General features: G+C 44.6%; 1 protein-coding gene across 1 annotated transcript; it reads left to right on the top strand.

Annotated features, from left to right (window-relative positions):
- Positions 1-2,593: 2,593 nt before the first annotated feature.
- LOC146387974 (uncharacterized) lies at positions 2,594-13,992 on the top strand. Its single transcript, XM_084924833.1, has 7 exons — positions 2,594-2,701; positions 6,013-6,033; positions 7,290-7,310; positions 7,500-7,662; positions 7,965-8,230; positions 8,823-8,968; positions 10,354-13,992. Exons 1-7 carry the CDS (start codon positions 2,647-2,649, stop codon positions 13,990-13,992), a joined length of 4,311 nt encoding a protein of 1,436 aa, XP_084780959.1. The 5' UTR covers positions 2,594-2,646.
- The last annotated feature ends 341 nt before the right edge of the window (positions 13,993-14,333 follow it).

The raw sequence follows: 14,333 nt of genomic DNA, 5'->3' as shown, positions 1-14,333 counted from the left end.
GTTTGATCAGTTAAAGTCTTTATTGTGGAGTCTGACAGCAGTGGGGAGGAAAGACCTGCGAAATCTCTCCGTCCCACACCGTGGGTGCCGCAGTCTCCCACTGAAGGAGCTGCTCAGTGCTGTCACAGTCTGCTGCACGGGGTGGGAGATGTTGTCCAACAGTGATGACAGCTTAGCCACCATTCTCCTGTCACTCACCACCTCCACTGGGTCCAGAGGGCATCCTAGAACAGAGCTGGCCCTTCGGATCAGCCTGTTCAGTCTCTTCCTGTCCCCGGCAGAGATGCTGCCGCCCCAGCAGACCACACCATAAAAGATAGCAGAAGCCACCACAGAGTCATAGAAGGTCTTCAGGAGTGGGCCCTCCACTCCAAACGACCTGAGTCTCCGCAGCAGGTACAGCCTGCTCTGCCCTTTCCTGTAGAGGGCGTCTGAGTTATGAGTCCAGTCCAGTCTGTTGTTCAGATGAACACCAAGGTACCTGTAGCTGTCCACAGCCTCAATGTCCATACCTTGGATGTTCAGTGGTTGCAGTGGAGAATGCTTGTGCCTGTGGAAGTCTACCACCAGTTCCTTGGTTTTACTGGTGTTGATCTGGAGGTAGTTCAGCTGGCACCAGTCCACAAAGTCTTGGGTCAGTCCTCTGTACTCCTTGTCGTCCCCATCAGTGATGAGGCCGACTATTGCAGAGTCATCAGAGAACTTCTGCAGGAAGCACTGGGTGGAATTGTGGGAGAAGTCTGCAGTGTAGATGGTGAAGAGGAACGGAGCCAGAACCGTTCCCTGTGGGGCCCCCGTACTGCAGATGACCCTGTCCGACACACAGCCCTGAGTTCTCACATACTGTGGTCGGTCGGTGAGGTAGTCCAAAATCCAGGTAGTGAGGTGATGGTCCACTCCAGAGTTCACCAGCTTGTCCTTTAGAACCGAGGGAAGAATAGTGTTGAAGGCACTGGAGAAATCAAAGAACATGATTCTCACAGTGCTTCCAGCGGTCTCCAGGTGAGCGAGGGAACGATGTAGGAGGTGAATGACGGCATCATCCGCTCCAATGCCAGGCTGGTAGGCAAACTGAAGTGGGTCCAGTGATGAGCTCACCAGGCGCCGAAGCTGAGCCAGGACCAACCGCTCCAGGGTCTTCATCAGGTGGGATGTCAGAGCCACCGGCCTGTAGCTGTTGAGGTCCTTGGGGCGTGAAGTCTTTGGCACTGGTACAACACAGGAGGTTTTCCAGAGCTGTGGGACTCTTCCCAGCCTCAGGCTCAGGTTGAAGAGGTGCTCCATCACCCCACACAGTTGGTCCGCGCAGGACCTGACGACCCTCGAGCTGATGCCATCTGGGCCCGCTGCCTTCTTGCCATTAATCCTCCTCAGTTCCCTCCTAACCTGGGTGGTTGAGAGAGACAGGCTGGAGCCTTGTGTTGAGTGTGTATTGGATGCTGTTGTTGGGGGTGGGGAGGAGTGAGCAGGGTGAATAGAGGAGGTGTGAAGTGTCTGAGGTGTCAGAGGTGGAACAGCAGCAGTGGGGGTGGGTGAGTCTGCAGCCGATGTTGCAGACTGCCTCATGGCTGAATCAAATCGGTTGAAGAAATGATTCAGTTCATTTGCCCACCTCACATCCCTCCCAGGCAGAGAGTTCTGCTGTTTGTGGCCTGAGATGGTTCTGAGGCCTCTCCAGACTTCACCAACGTTGTTTTGTTGAAGCTGGTTCTCCATCTTCTGCCTGTAGCTGTCCTTTCCATTCCTTATCAGTCCCCTCAGCTATCTCTGCACCCTTTTCAACTCCTCTTTGTCTCTGGATTTGAAGGCCCTCCTCTTCTGCTTGAGGACGGTTTTAATTTCTGGGGTAATCCAAGGTTTGTTGTTGGAGAAACACCGTACAGTCCTGGTAGGTACGGTGTTATCCACACAGAAATTTATATAGTCAGTAATGCATGTAGTAAGGCTGTCGATGTCCTCTCCGTGGTCATCACAAATCACCTCCCACACAGTCGACTCAAAACAATCCTTAAGAGCCTCCTCGCTCACCTCCGACCATTTCTGTACTGTGCGGGTGGCTGGTGGCTCCCTGCGCACTAAGGGCTCATACACAGGGACAAGGTGCACCAGGTTGTGATCAGATCTGCCCAGGGGAGGGAGAGGTGATGAACTGTATGCCTCTTCTGCATTGGCATACAGTAAGTCCAGTGTTTTATTGTCTCTGGTTGGGCAGGTCACATACTGAATATAAAGCATAGCTTTGAGGCACTGCGTGTGAATGGGTGGATGACTGGGTGTGTAAAGCGCTTTGGGGTCCCTAGGGGGGACTAGTAAAAGCGCTATACAAATACAGGCCATTTACCATTTACATTTATATTATTCAGCTTTTAAAATACTTCAGTCTGTAGCAGGATTTTGGTTTCATGATGTAAAATTAATAATTAATTCTAAAAATAAGTTACTCATCAGTAAAAAGGTTGCTGCCTGAAAGCTGAAATTCCTGTTTAATACAACATGTTTGATGTGAGGAAGATCAGGTGACCCGCATTGAAGCGTTGGGTGTGTCGCCAGACAGGAAACTGAGAGGTGTGTTTAATGCAGACAAAGAGGAGGCCAGAGGAAGGTTATTTATGCCTCAGCAGGTCTGGATGTTTGGATCTTACAGCGATGGCTTTCTACAAAGTGATGTGTTTGGCTGCTGGGCTGATGCTCCTGACCCAAGGTAAGAGCTCTCTGCACACACCTGCATCAGGTACGACTCAGAGGGCGAAAACACTCAGGAGCACACCGCTTCACTTTAAAGTGGCACTGCAGGAAGTAACACGGCAGGAAAAGCAGGACTGGTGGTTTATTTTAGGTTCATCTTTATCTTGGTGATGAAAGCTAAAACACGGATTAATGTGACGATCTGTTTGGTTTGGGGAGCAGCTGAGAGGCTGAACTGCTCTCCATCAATCAGCGTCTGTATCACAGTTATTAGAGCTGCTTTATTTTATTTTAGCTTTGATTCAGTTTTTAACTTTCATTTTCAATTCAATTTATTTTTTGATGATTTAATCAGTCAGTTTTGAGTCATACACAGACATTTATTCATGAGGGTGTACGTGTTTAAGAAAAACTAAAAACGTTTATTAATGATTATTTGATGGTTGTTTATAACTTTTCTATCGAACAATGGAGTAATTGTGGAGAGTGGAAAATGAAAGCAAAACTATAAAAACACTGAGTGGCTGAGATGGGAACACACACAAACATAAACACACAAAAAGATCAGAAAACTTTAAAGAAAAGAGTTCACTGATCTTTGTCAGAAAACAACTACATGATAACAATCCTCTCAGAAGAGGTGGTAAAACCAGTCTAAAGTGACAGCTCGCCAATCGAAAACAATAATGGTGTAAATGGTAACCACACACATACACACACACACACACACACAACTAGCTACAGAAATTGCAACCTAACAGATGAAGGAAGCGCCCACTGGAGTCTTTGACTGCTTTGCGTGGTTAACCACTACTGTAAAACTGGGGAAAACGAAACATAACACATAAATATATGTTAATATTTATATAAAAATATATATAAAAAATTTCTTCATAATACATTCAATTTATTAACATCTTACTGAAAAATTAGAACACTCGAAATTAACAGGCTAGCTTACTTAGAATAGCACCTTCAAACTAGCCAAATAAAAAAAGCAGAAAACAAACTCTTGGAAATACAGTCAAAACTAACCACGAATAATAAATGAACTACTTACAGACACATGTGTCCACGGCACAAGCATAAGGAAGCAGCGTATACAATACTGGTCACATAATCAAGATTTTAAATGACACCTATTTTTCTGAAAAACAGCACAGTTATCTCAGACTGTATGGAAGCATCACACAGACACATTACTTTCCTGTTCAGTAGCACCCAATCAAAATCCTAGAATTTGCCCCATCAGATCTGGAGCTCAGACTTCTTCCCACATAGCAACAGTGTTGGGAAGGTTACTTTTAAAATGTATTCCATTACAGAATACATGCCCCAAAATGTATTCTGTAACGTATTCCGTTACGTTACTCAATGACAGTAACGTATTCTGAATACTTTGGAATACTTAATATATTATCATGCTTTTTACAACAACGTGAATGTACTATTGCTGTGTGATTTATTACTATTACTGAAGGTCCGCGACTCCGAACTGTAGTAAAGGGACCTCTGACTAATACGGCGGGGTCCCTGTCGGCTCGTAGCCGAAAAATAGCTTTACTTTGTTGTGTGGGTCAACTTTTCTTGCGAGAGACAGAGAGAGGCGTTGAAAGACTGCTGCAACGGAACTTATTGTTTTCAGAGGAAAACACGAACACAGTGTACAGTCGAGTCTTAATAGCTTACTTACAGCTGGGCTCGTCAGGCTCTCTTCTTGGCTACAGTGGTTATTATTATATTTACATGCTTCCAGCTCCCGTTTTTGCTCGATGACAACTCGTACCTTTCCACTCCCCTTTTTCTCCCTCCTCGCGCTCACAGACCCATAACGTGTATGGCAGTCCATTCTCCCTGCAACACGGACTACACTGCCCATGATGCTACATTCTTTAGAGCTATGCTTGTAGCATTCTGCCTGTTAGCTTAGCACAACAACAACAACAACAACGAAAAGGCGCTCTCTCACCCAGGAAACACACAGTCGCAGAGAGAGAGAGAGCGTCGCCCTGTAACCATGGCAACCGTAACGCTGCCGCCTGGAACAACAGAACGTAGCTGTCAAACAAAACCCAAACAGTCCTGACCCGCGACAAAATGAAACAGGAAAGTACCGCAGTGTAATCCATTTATTTCAACAAAGTAACTGTATTCTGAATACCACCTTTTTAAACGGTAACTGTAACGGAATACAGTTACTCATATTTTGTATTTTAAATACGTAACGGCGGTACATGTATTCCGTTACTCCCCAACACTGCATAGCAAGCAGGTCTGGCCCGGATCTGGTATCAAGCCGGCACTGCTGGCTGACTTCTGGCATGATAAGACGTATGTCATCCAGATATGGGCCAGGCCTGGCATTGATGGCTCCTCATAGATGCCTATGCATGATGGCATGCCATATCTGGCTCAATTGTGGTGTGGTTTATGTGGCCCGGGCCCATAGAAAACAGGTTTACTCATGTTTACCACCGGGTGGCTGTAGCTCAGAAGGATGAGCAGGTCACCTACTGATCGGAAGGTTAGTGGTTCGATCCCTGGCTCCTCCAGTCTGCATCTCAAGAGTGTGAATGTGTATGAATGTAGTTAGGAAGCACTCAGTGTAGAGAAAGTGTGTGATTAGGTGAATGTGGTATGTTGTACAGAGCACTTTAAATAATCCGGGAGAGTAGAAAAATGCTATATAAGAGTCAGTCCATTCACTGTCTGAACATGTGTCATGTTACTTTTGCACTGTTTTTCATGTTCTGGCACATGTTGTTATTACATCGCTTGATTAAGATACACATTATTCTGACATCTGGGGCCAGAGCTGAAACTGTTCTGGGCCAGCACAGTTTGTCTACAACTGGCCCGTGGCTGTACACAACTTACACATGGCCCACGTACCGCAAACAATGACGGCCCTTTGGTGGCCCAGATCAGGTTTGCCAGAGGTAGTCCACACATGGGCCAGCACAGGACCACCAGTGTGTCTGCAAATGGCCTTGTGCTGACCCATGTGTGGGCCAGATCCGGGCCATACCAATTTTGCTATGTGGGTTGGAGGGTCTGTTAGTACAGTAACCTCACAGCAGCTGTGTTATTGATCAGATTATGTCATTAAAAATGCTCCAACAGCCCAGAGGTTGAGTTCAGGTAAAGCCAAACAGACAGCTAGCAGCTACAGCCCCTCCCCAAGGGGACTGACTCACTGCTGGATGCTTTTAGCTAACCACAGATATTGACTATTGACTGACCCACTATTATTACAGACAATGAACAAACCACAGACAGATGAATGCAGATTTTTTGTTTAAACATTGTTTGTTTTCTGTGTTTCAGAGTCTGAGTCACAGCTGGATGGTAAGATAAGGTTTCTTTGTGTAATGATTTACTTTTATGTGTAATAAATCTTTAGTTTCATATGAATATTAGTTTGTGAGTGAACTGTAGACTCCCAGGATCACTGTTTCCTCACTCAGCAGTTTGTAATGCTGAGAGTTTACAGCTCTTACAGTACACACACACACACACACACACACACACACACACACACACACACACACACACAGAGATCAGGAAACTCTTTCGAGACAAACAGCACGATAACAATCCTCTCAGAAATGGAGGTAAAACCAGTCTATGGAACGAAAACAATAACAGTCTAAAAGGTAACCCCGCACACACACACACACTCACACGACCCCCTGATGATCCTCTACCTAATCACATGAGCCAAGGTGTGAAAGCGGGTGTGGGTCACAATCAGCCAGGGTTTCAGGTGAGCTCATTGTGAAACCTGGCCCCACCCTATCATGTGATTTCCTGAGGTCAGATGGCCCAGGATGTGTGTGGGCGTTAAGGCGTCTGGGGATGCTCCCACTGGTAGAGGATCATCAGGGGGTCCTTTGTCCCTCTTTGGGGGGAAACTCCCACTGGGTTTAAATCTGGGACTCTCCACCATTTGACCTTAGAACTGAAGAAGCTTCTCGGATGAAGATGAAACATCTTCAAGCAACTCAAAGAAGTCCAGAGGCTTTTCTTTCCAAGCTCCTTAGACTACGATGACCTGGATGACTGAGAACCTTCACAGACATACCTACAAAGATTGTGTTTAACAGATGGATGAAGCTGCCCACTGGCGTCATTGACTGCTTTGCTCGGTCAATGATTAGTTGGAATTATTGGAATGGAGTCCAGTGGGTGCCGTCATCCGTCTGTTAATGAAGAAATACCACCGATGTAAAACTAATAGAATAAACAACACATACAGTACATATAAATATATATGAATATGTATACAAGTTGAAAATTTCCCAAAATACATTCAATTAATTAACAGGTGGCAGCATAAACAAAGCTGGTCACATAATCAAGATTTTAAAGGGTCTGTTAGTACAGTCGCCTCACAGCAGCCGTGCTATTGGTCAGATGATGTCATTAAAATTCTCCAACATGGGGACTGACTCACTGCTACAGCCACTACTGGAGCTTCTGCTGGATGCTTATAGCTAACCACAGACAATCAACTTTCCCACTATTATTAATGACAGTGAACTAATCACAGAACGATGAATGGAGATTTTTAGTTTTAAAATAGTTTGTTTTCTGTGTTTCAGAGTCTGAGTCACAGCTGGATGGTAAGATAAAGTTTCTTTGTGTAATGATTTACTGTTATGTGTAATAAATCTTTAATTTCATATGAATATTAGTTTGTGAGTGAACTGTAGACCCCCAGGGTCACTGTGTCCTCACTCAGCAGTTTGTAATGCTGAGAGTTTACAGCTCATACAGTAATGCTCACTCTGTGTTTTAATATCGGTCTTCAGTTTGTGGTCAGCCAAAGCTGAACACCAGGATTGTAGGAGGACAGGTGGCCCCTGTTGGCAGCTGGCCCTGGCAGGTCAGTCTGCAAAGATCTGGGTCCCACTTCTGTGGAGGATCCCTCATTAACAGTCAGTGGGTGCTGACTGCTGCTCACTGCTTTCAAACGTGAGTAATGAGGCTGAAGCTGCACTCTAAACATGATTTAAAGAAATTATGGAGGGTCCTAATCTGGGGGGGAGGGGGTAACAGGATCAATATTTACATTTACATATAAAATTTTTTTTAAGTGTTTCTTCATTTTCTGTTAAACACATTGAATTTTCATATAATGAAATGTGTTATATAAATAAAATGATCACTTTCAAATATTTAAAAGGGGCAGAAAGTCAAACTTTATATATGTTTTCTCGTCTATAACAATTGTAACAACTGTGCACTGTTTGTGTTGCTCCTGATGATCTCAGCAGTACTCCAACCGGTCTGACTGTGAATCTGGGCCTTCAGAGTCTACAGGGATCTAATCCCAATGCAGAGTCTCGGACAGTAACACAGATCATCAACCATCCAAACTACAACTCTGGTACCAACGACAACGACATCTGCCTCCTGAAGCTCTCCTCACCGGTGACTTTCAGCAGCTACATTTCTCCCGTCTGCCTGGCAGCTTCAAACAGCACCTTCTACGGCGGTGTTAACAGCTGGGTCACCGGCTGGGGCCAAATAGGAAGTGGAGGTGGGTCACTGGTTAGAACAGATTAATATTGTCTGAGGATGACAGGAAACAAACAGCTTCTCCAAAGTATCCATAAAGGAGGCCTTTGTCTGCTTATTTTATGATTCTGTTGCTGAAGAGAAGCCTAAATGTTTCAGAAACTATGATTTATGAATGAAAGACACCAAATTTCTGAGCCAACCTCAAAGGAAATGTTTGTAAAAAAGAAACTGGCCTCATGCAGTTTCGTTTTTGATGATAAACCTGTGCACGTGGAGGGGAAACAGACTTTATAAACACTAAAAGAAACATGGACTGAAATATTTGGGAAATGTCTGCAGCATCAAAGATAGAGATACGAACCGAACGTCAAAAACACTTTTAAAAACTGATTGTGCATTTTTTTTACTTTTAATCAGATTTGTCTGGTGGTTCAATATATACAGCTTTCTGTCATGTGACCACTGAAAGTGGGAAATCCTTTGAGGTAAAACTTAGTCACCACCAGAATAAATGCCTGGAAGTGGAACGATGCTTTGTTTACTGTTCTGGTTTGTACCTTTAATCTGTCACACGCTGTTTATTAAACAGATTTTGTTTTTTACCCCTTCAGTGTCGCTTCCTTCTCCACAAAACCTGATGGAGGTGCAGGTTCCTGTTGTGGGAAACAGGCAGTGTAACTGTAACTATGGAGTAGGAACAATCACTGACAACATGATCTGTGCCGGGTTAAGTGCAGGAGGAAAGGACTCCTGTCAGGTGATTGTTGTTACCTGTGTTTGGCACATTTTCACCTTTTACAGATTATTCTTCTTAGTTTTTCAGGTGCACACAGATGCAGTCAGTTCCGTTCTATTTAACATACCTGATCTGCTAAGAGAGACCACATTGAGCTGTGTGTAATTTACTAATAGAACAGATGCAGTTTTTTAACTATAACCAGGAAATCATATATGTGGCTCAGTCATGGGGAATGAGACAGGACACAGGAAAGATTCTTGGCTTTTTTATTTTCTGATTGCATTCAGAAAAGCTTAAATTTAACAATAAATCGGGAGAGATCCCACGTTGGGGTCCCATGTTTAACAGAATGATAAAGTATACCATATTTTAACAAATTCAAAGGTAGGTTTTGAATTGTCACTGTCAGGACACTTAACCACTGCAGGCATGCACTGACTTAACTTGGCTCACAAAGAACACTGACGTGGAGTCTCACGCAACGATCCCGCGCCGAGGAGCGCTCAGCCACACTCTTGAGTAGCTCCCTGATGAGGCTTCGTTAGCTGCAGGTGGGGCCAGCCTCCAGATGGGACACACCCACCAAGCCTGCCTGAAACCCTGTGCTCAGCCACACTCACAGACACACCCACTCGCCTATACGTACAAGCATGGAGAACACAAGAACAGCACAGTGCAGCAAACATACATCATATATTATATTGGTCCATAACTGCTCATGGACCCTGGGTCTCTCAGATCCAGGTCACTGACACAAGCTATGCGTTAGGACAAATACACACACAGGACTCATACAGCTAGCTAGCTCTCACAGTACATGACCATTAAACACACGCACGTGACACATTTCAGAATCTCTGTGGAATGCCTCCCACTCACAGCTCACTGTCTGTGCTCTAGTTTAAGGCAGCTCTTAAAGGGGCGGTATAGAACCAAAAACCCTGATCTAGTCATCACCATGACAGCTCTACAAAAAGACCTCTGGTGGACAGGTAAACAGTTTAAAAGATGTGATTGTGTTTTAAACTTTTTTTTAAACTTGTTTCTAAAGTGTGTTACGGCTGGTTTTCTCAGAACCAATGCAACCTTTCTCAGGTGAATTTTTTTTTTTTAATTAAAAAAAAAGAACCCAAGATATATAAAAAGTGGATTTGCAAATGTTTGTTTTTTTTGTTTGTGTGTGTTATTAATCAGACTGACATTCAATCAAGGTCTGGTTATATTCAGGATAGGTTTCCAAATTCAACATGTGAAGCACAAAAAATAACAAATGTATTTTCATTGGGAAAGGAACTCAGAGAAATGCATAAGCAGTTCACTCCTCTTACATGCCATCTTCTCACTGCGCTCCCTTTATAAACCCTGATGGTTCTGTCTAACAGTAAATGTTTCTGCTCTCAAAGGGGGATTCAGGAGGTCCAATGGTGAGCAAGCAGAATGGTCGCTGGATTCAGGCAGGAATCGTCAGTTTTGGGAAAGGCTGTGCCAGGCCGAATTTTCCAGGAGTCTACACCAGCGTATCCCAGTACCAGGCCTGGATCAACAGCCAGATCTCCTCCAAACAGCCGGGCTTCTTGACATTCACGTCCACTGGGACCAACAATGATCTCAGTGTTACCTGCACAGGACTGCTACCAGTGCCAACCACCACCACTATCACCACCACCACACTTTCAACAACCACTAACCATCCAGCAAACACCACAAGACCTACAAACACTACACTTCCAACAACAATCAACCGTTCAACAAATACATCCACACCTACAAACAACACACTTCCAACAAACACCACAATTTCAGCAACCACTAACCATCCAACAAACACCACAAGACCTACAAACAACACACTTCCAACAACTATCAACCGTCCAACAAATACAACCACAACTACAAACACCACAATTTCAGCAACCACCAACCGTCCAGCAAACACCACAAGACCTACAAACACGACACTTCCAACAACTATCAACCGTCCAACAAATACAACCACAACTACAAACACCACACTTTCAACAACCACCAACCGTCCAACAAACACCACAAAACCTACAAACACCACACTTCCAACAACTATCAACCGTCCAACAAATACAACCACAACTACAAACACCACACTTTCAACAACCACCAACCGTCCAACAAACACCACAAAACCTACAAACACGACACTTCCAACAACTATCAACCGTCCAACAAATACAACCACAACTACAAACACCACACTTTCAACAACCACCAACCGTCCAACAAACACCACAAGACCTACAAACATGACACTTCCAACAACTATCAACCGTCCAACAAATACAACCACAACTACAAACACCACACTTCCAACAGCCACCAACCATTCAACAAACACCACAAGACCTACAAACACTACACTTCCAACAACTATGAACCGTCCAACAAATACAACCACAACTACAAACACCACACTTCCAACAACCACCAACCGTCCAACAAACACAACAAGACCTACAAACACCACACTTCCAACAAACACCACACTTTTAACAACCACCAACCGTCCGACAAACAGCACAAGACCTACAAACACCACACTTCCAACAACCACCAACCGTCTCACAAACACCACCACACCTACAACCACCAACCGTCCAACAAACACTACACTTCCAACAACCACCAACCGTCCAACAAACAGCACAAGACCTACAAACGCCACACTTCCAACAACTATCAACCGTCCAACAAATACAACCACAACTACAAACACCACACTTTCAACAACCACCAACCGTCCAACAAACACCACAAGACCTACAAACATGACACTTCCAACAACTATCAACCGTCCAACAAATACAACCATAACTACAAACACCACACTTTCAACAGCCACCAACCATCCAACAAACACCACAAGACCTACAAACACTACACTTTCAACAACTATCAACCGTCCAACAAATACAGCCACAACTACAAACACCACACTTCCAACAACCACCAACCGTCCAACAAACACAACAAGACCTACAAACACCACACTTCCAACAAACACCACACTTTTAACAACCACCAACCGTCCGACAAACAGCACAAGACCTACAAACACCACACTTCCAACAACCACCAACCGTCTCACAAACACCACCACACCTACAACCACCAACCGTCCAACAAACAGCACAAGACCTACAAACGCCACACTTCCAACAACCACCAACCGTCCAACAAACACCACAAGACCTACAAACACGACACTTCCAACAACTATCAACCGTACAACAAATACAACCACAACTACAAACACCACACTTTCAACAACCACCAACCGTCCAACAAACACAACAAGACCTACAAACACCACACTTCCAACAAACACCACACTTTTAACAACCACCAACCGTCCGACAAACAGCACAAGACCTACAAACACCACACTTCCAACAACCACCAACCGTCTCACAAACACCACCACACCTACAACCACCAACCGTCCAACAAACACTACACTTCCAACAACCACCAACCGTCCAACAAACAGCACAAGACCTACAAACGCCACACTTCCAACAACCACCAACCGTCCAACAAACACCACAAGACCTACAAATACTACACTTCCAACAACTATCAACCGTCCAGCAAATACAACCACACCTACAAACAACACACTTCAAAAAAACACTACAATTCCAACAACCACCAACCGTCCAACAAACAGCACAAGACCTACAAACGCCACACTTTTAACAACCACCAACCGTCCGACAAACAGCACAAGACCTACAAACACCACACTTCCAACAACCACCAACCGTCTCACAAACACCACCACACCTACAACCACCAACCGTCCAACAAACAGCACAAGACCTACAAACGCCACACTTCCAACAACCACCAACCGTCCAACAAACAGCACAAGACCTACAAACACGACACTTCCAACAACTATCAACCGTACAACAAATACAACCACAACTACAAACACCACACTTTCAACAACCACCAACCGTCCAACAAACACAACAAGACCTACAAACACCACACTTCCAACAAACACCACACTTTTAACAACCACCAACCGTCCGACAAACAGCACAAGACCTACAAACACCACACTTCCAACAACCACCAACCGTCTCACAAACACCACCACACCTACAACCACCAACCGTCCAACAAACACTACACTTCCAACAACCACCAACCGTCCAACAAACAGCACAAGACCTACAAACGCCACACTTCCAACAGCCACCAACCGTCCAACAAACACCACAAGACCTACAAATACTACACTTCCAACAACTATCAACCGTCCAGCAAATACAACCACACCTACAAACAACACACTTCAAAAAAACACTACAATTCCAACAACCACCAACCGTCCAACAAACAGCACAAGACCTACAAACGCCACACTTTTAACAACCACCAACCGTCCGACAAACAGCACAAGACCTACAAACACCACACTTCCAACAACCACCAACCGTCTCACAAACACCACCACACCTACAACCACCAACCGTCCAACAAACACTACAATTCCAACAACCACCAACCGTCCAACAAACACCACAAGACCTACAAACGCCACACTTCCAACAACCACCAACCGTCCAACAAACACCACAAGACCTACAAACACCACACTTCCAACAACCACCAACCGTCTCACAAACACCACCACACCTACAACCACCAACCGTCCAACAAACAGTACAATTCCAACAACCACCAACCGTCCAACAAACACCACAAGACCTACAAACGCCACACTTCCAACCACCACCAACCGTCCAACAAACACCACAAGACCTACAAATACTACACTTCCAACAACTATCAACCGTCCAACAAATACAACCACACCTACAAACAACACACTTCCAACAAACACTACAATTCCAACAACCACCAACCGTCCAACAAATAAATCCACACCTACAAACACCACACTTCCAACAGCCACCAACCGTCCAACAAACAGCACAAGACCTACAAACACCACACTTCCAACAACCACCAACCGTCCAACGAACACCACCAGCTGAACAAACACCACACTTTCAACAAACACTACAATTTCAACAACCATCACACGTCCAACACTGTGAACACCGCGGCTTATACTGACGTGCGGCTAATGCATATTTTTTTTCATGCGTACAAAAACATTTTGCCTGGTAACAGTAGACCAATGAAATTGATAAGTAGCATATATACGGTATATATTTTTACCGGTTGTTAAGAGACGTTGTAATGTTGTTTGTGCACTGTTCCGTAAAAAAACCCATAAGCAACGTAATTTGTGTGTTACTGATACGTACGTATACTTAAAGGTAGTCGTGTTACAGGCACTGTTCGAGGAAAAAAAGCATTTGCAGTATGTATT

Source organism: Perissodus microlepis, chromosome 4, assembly GCF_051167445.1.
Source record: "Perissodus microlepis isolate ML-2025 ecotype Zambia chromosome 4, ASM5116744v1, whole genome shotgun sequence".
In the NCBI taxonomy this organism is placed as follows: Eukaryota; Metazoa; Chordata; class Actinopteri; order Cichliformes; family Cichlidae; genus Perissodus; species Perissodus microlepis.
This window is presented reverse-complemented; position numbering and strand designations above follow the sequence as displayed.

Coding starts and splice junctions, on each gene's coding strand:
- LOC146387974 (XM_084924833.1), top strand. CDS start 2,647: ATGGCTTTCTACAAAGTGATGTGTTTGGCTGCTGGGCTGATGCTCCTG. Junction 7,663..7,964: donor GCTGCTCACTGCTTTCAAAC/GTGAGTAATGAG, acceptor TGATCTCAGCAG/TACTCCAACCGGTCTGACTG. Junction 8,969..10,353: donor GAGGAAAGGACTCCTGTCAG/GTGATTGTTGTT, acceptor CTGCTCTCAAAG/GGGGATTCAGGAGGTCCAAT.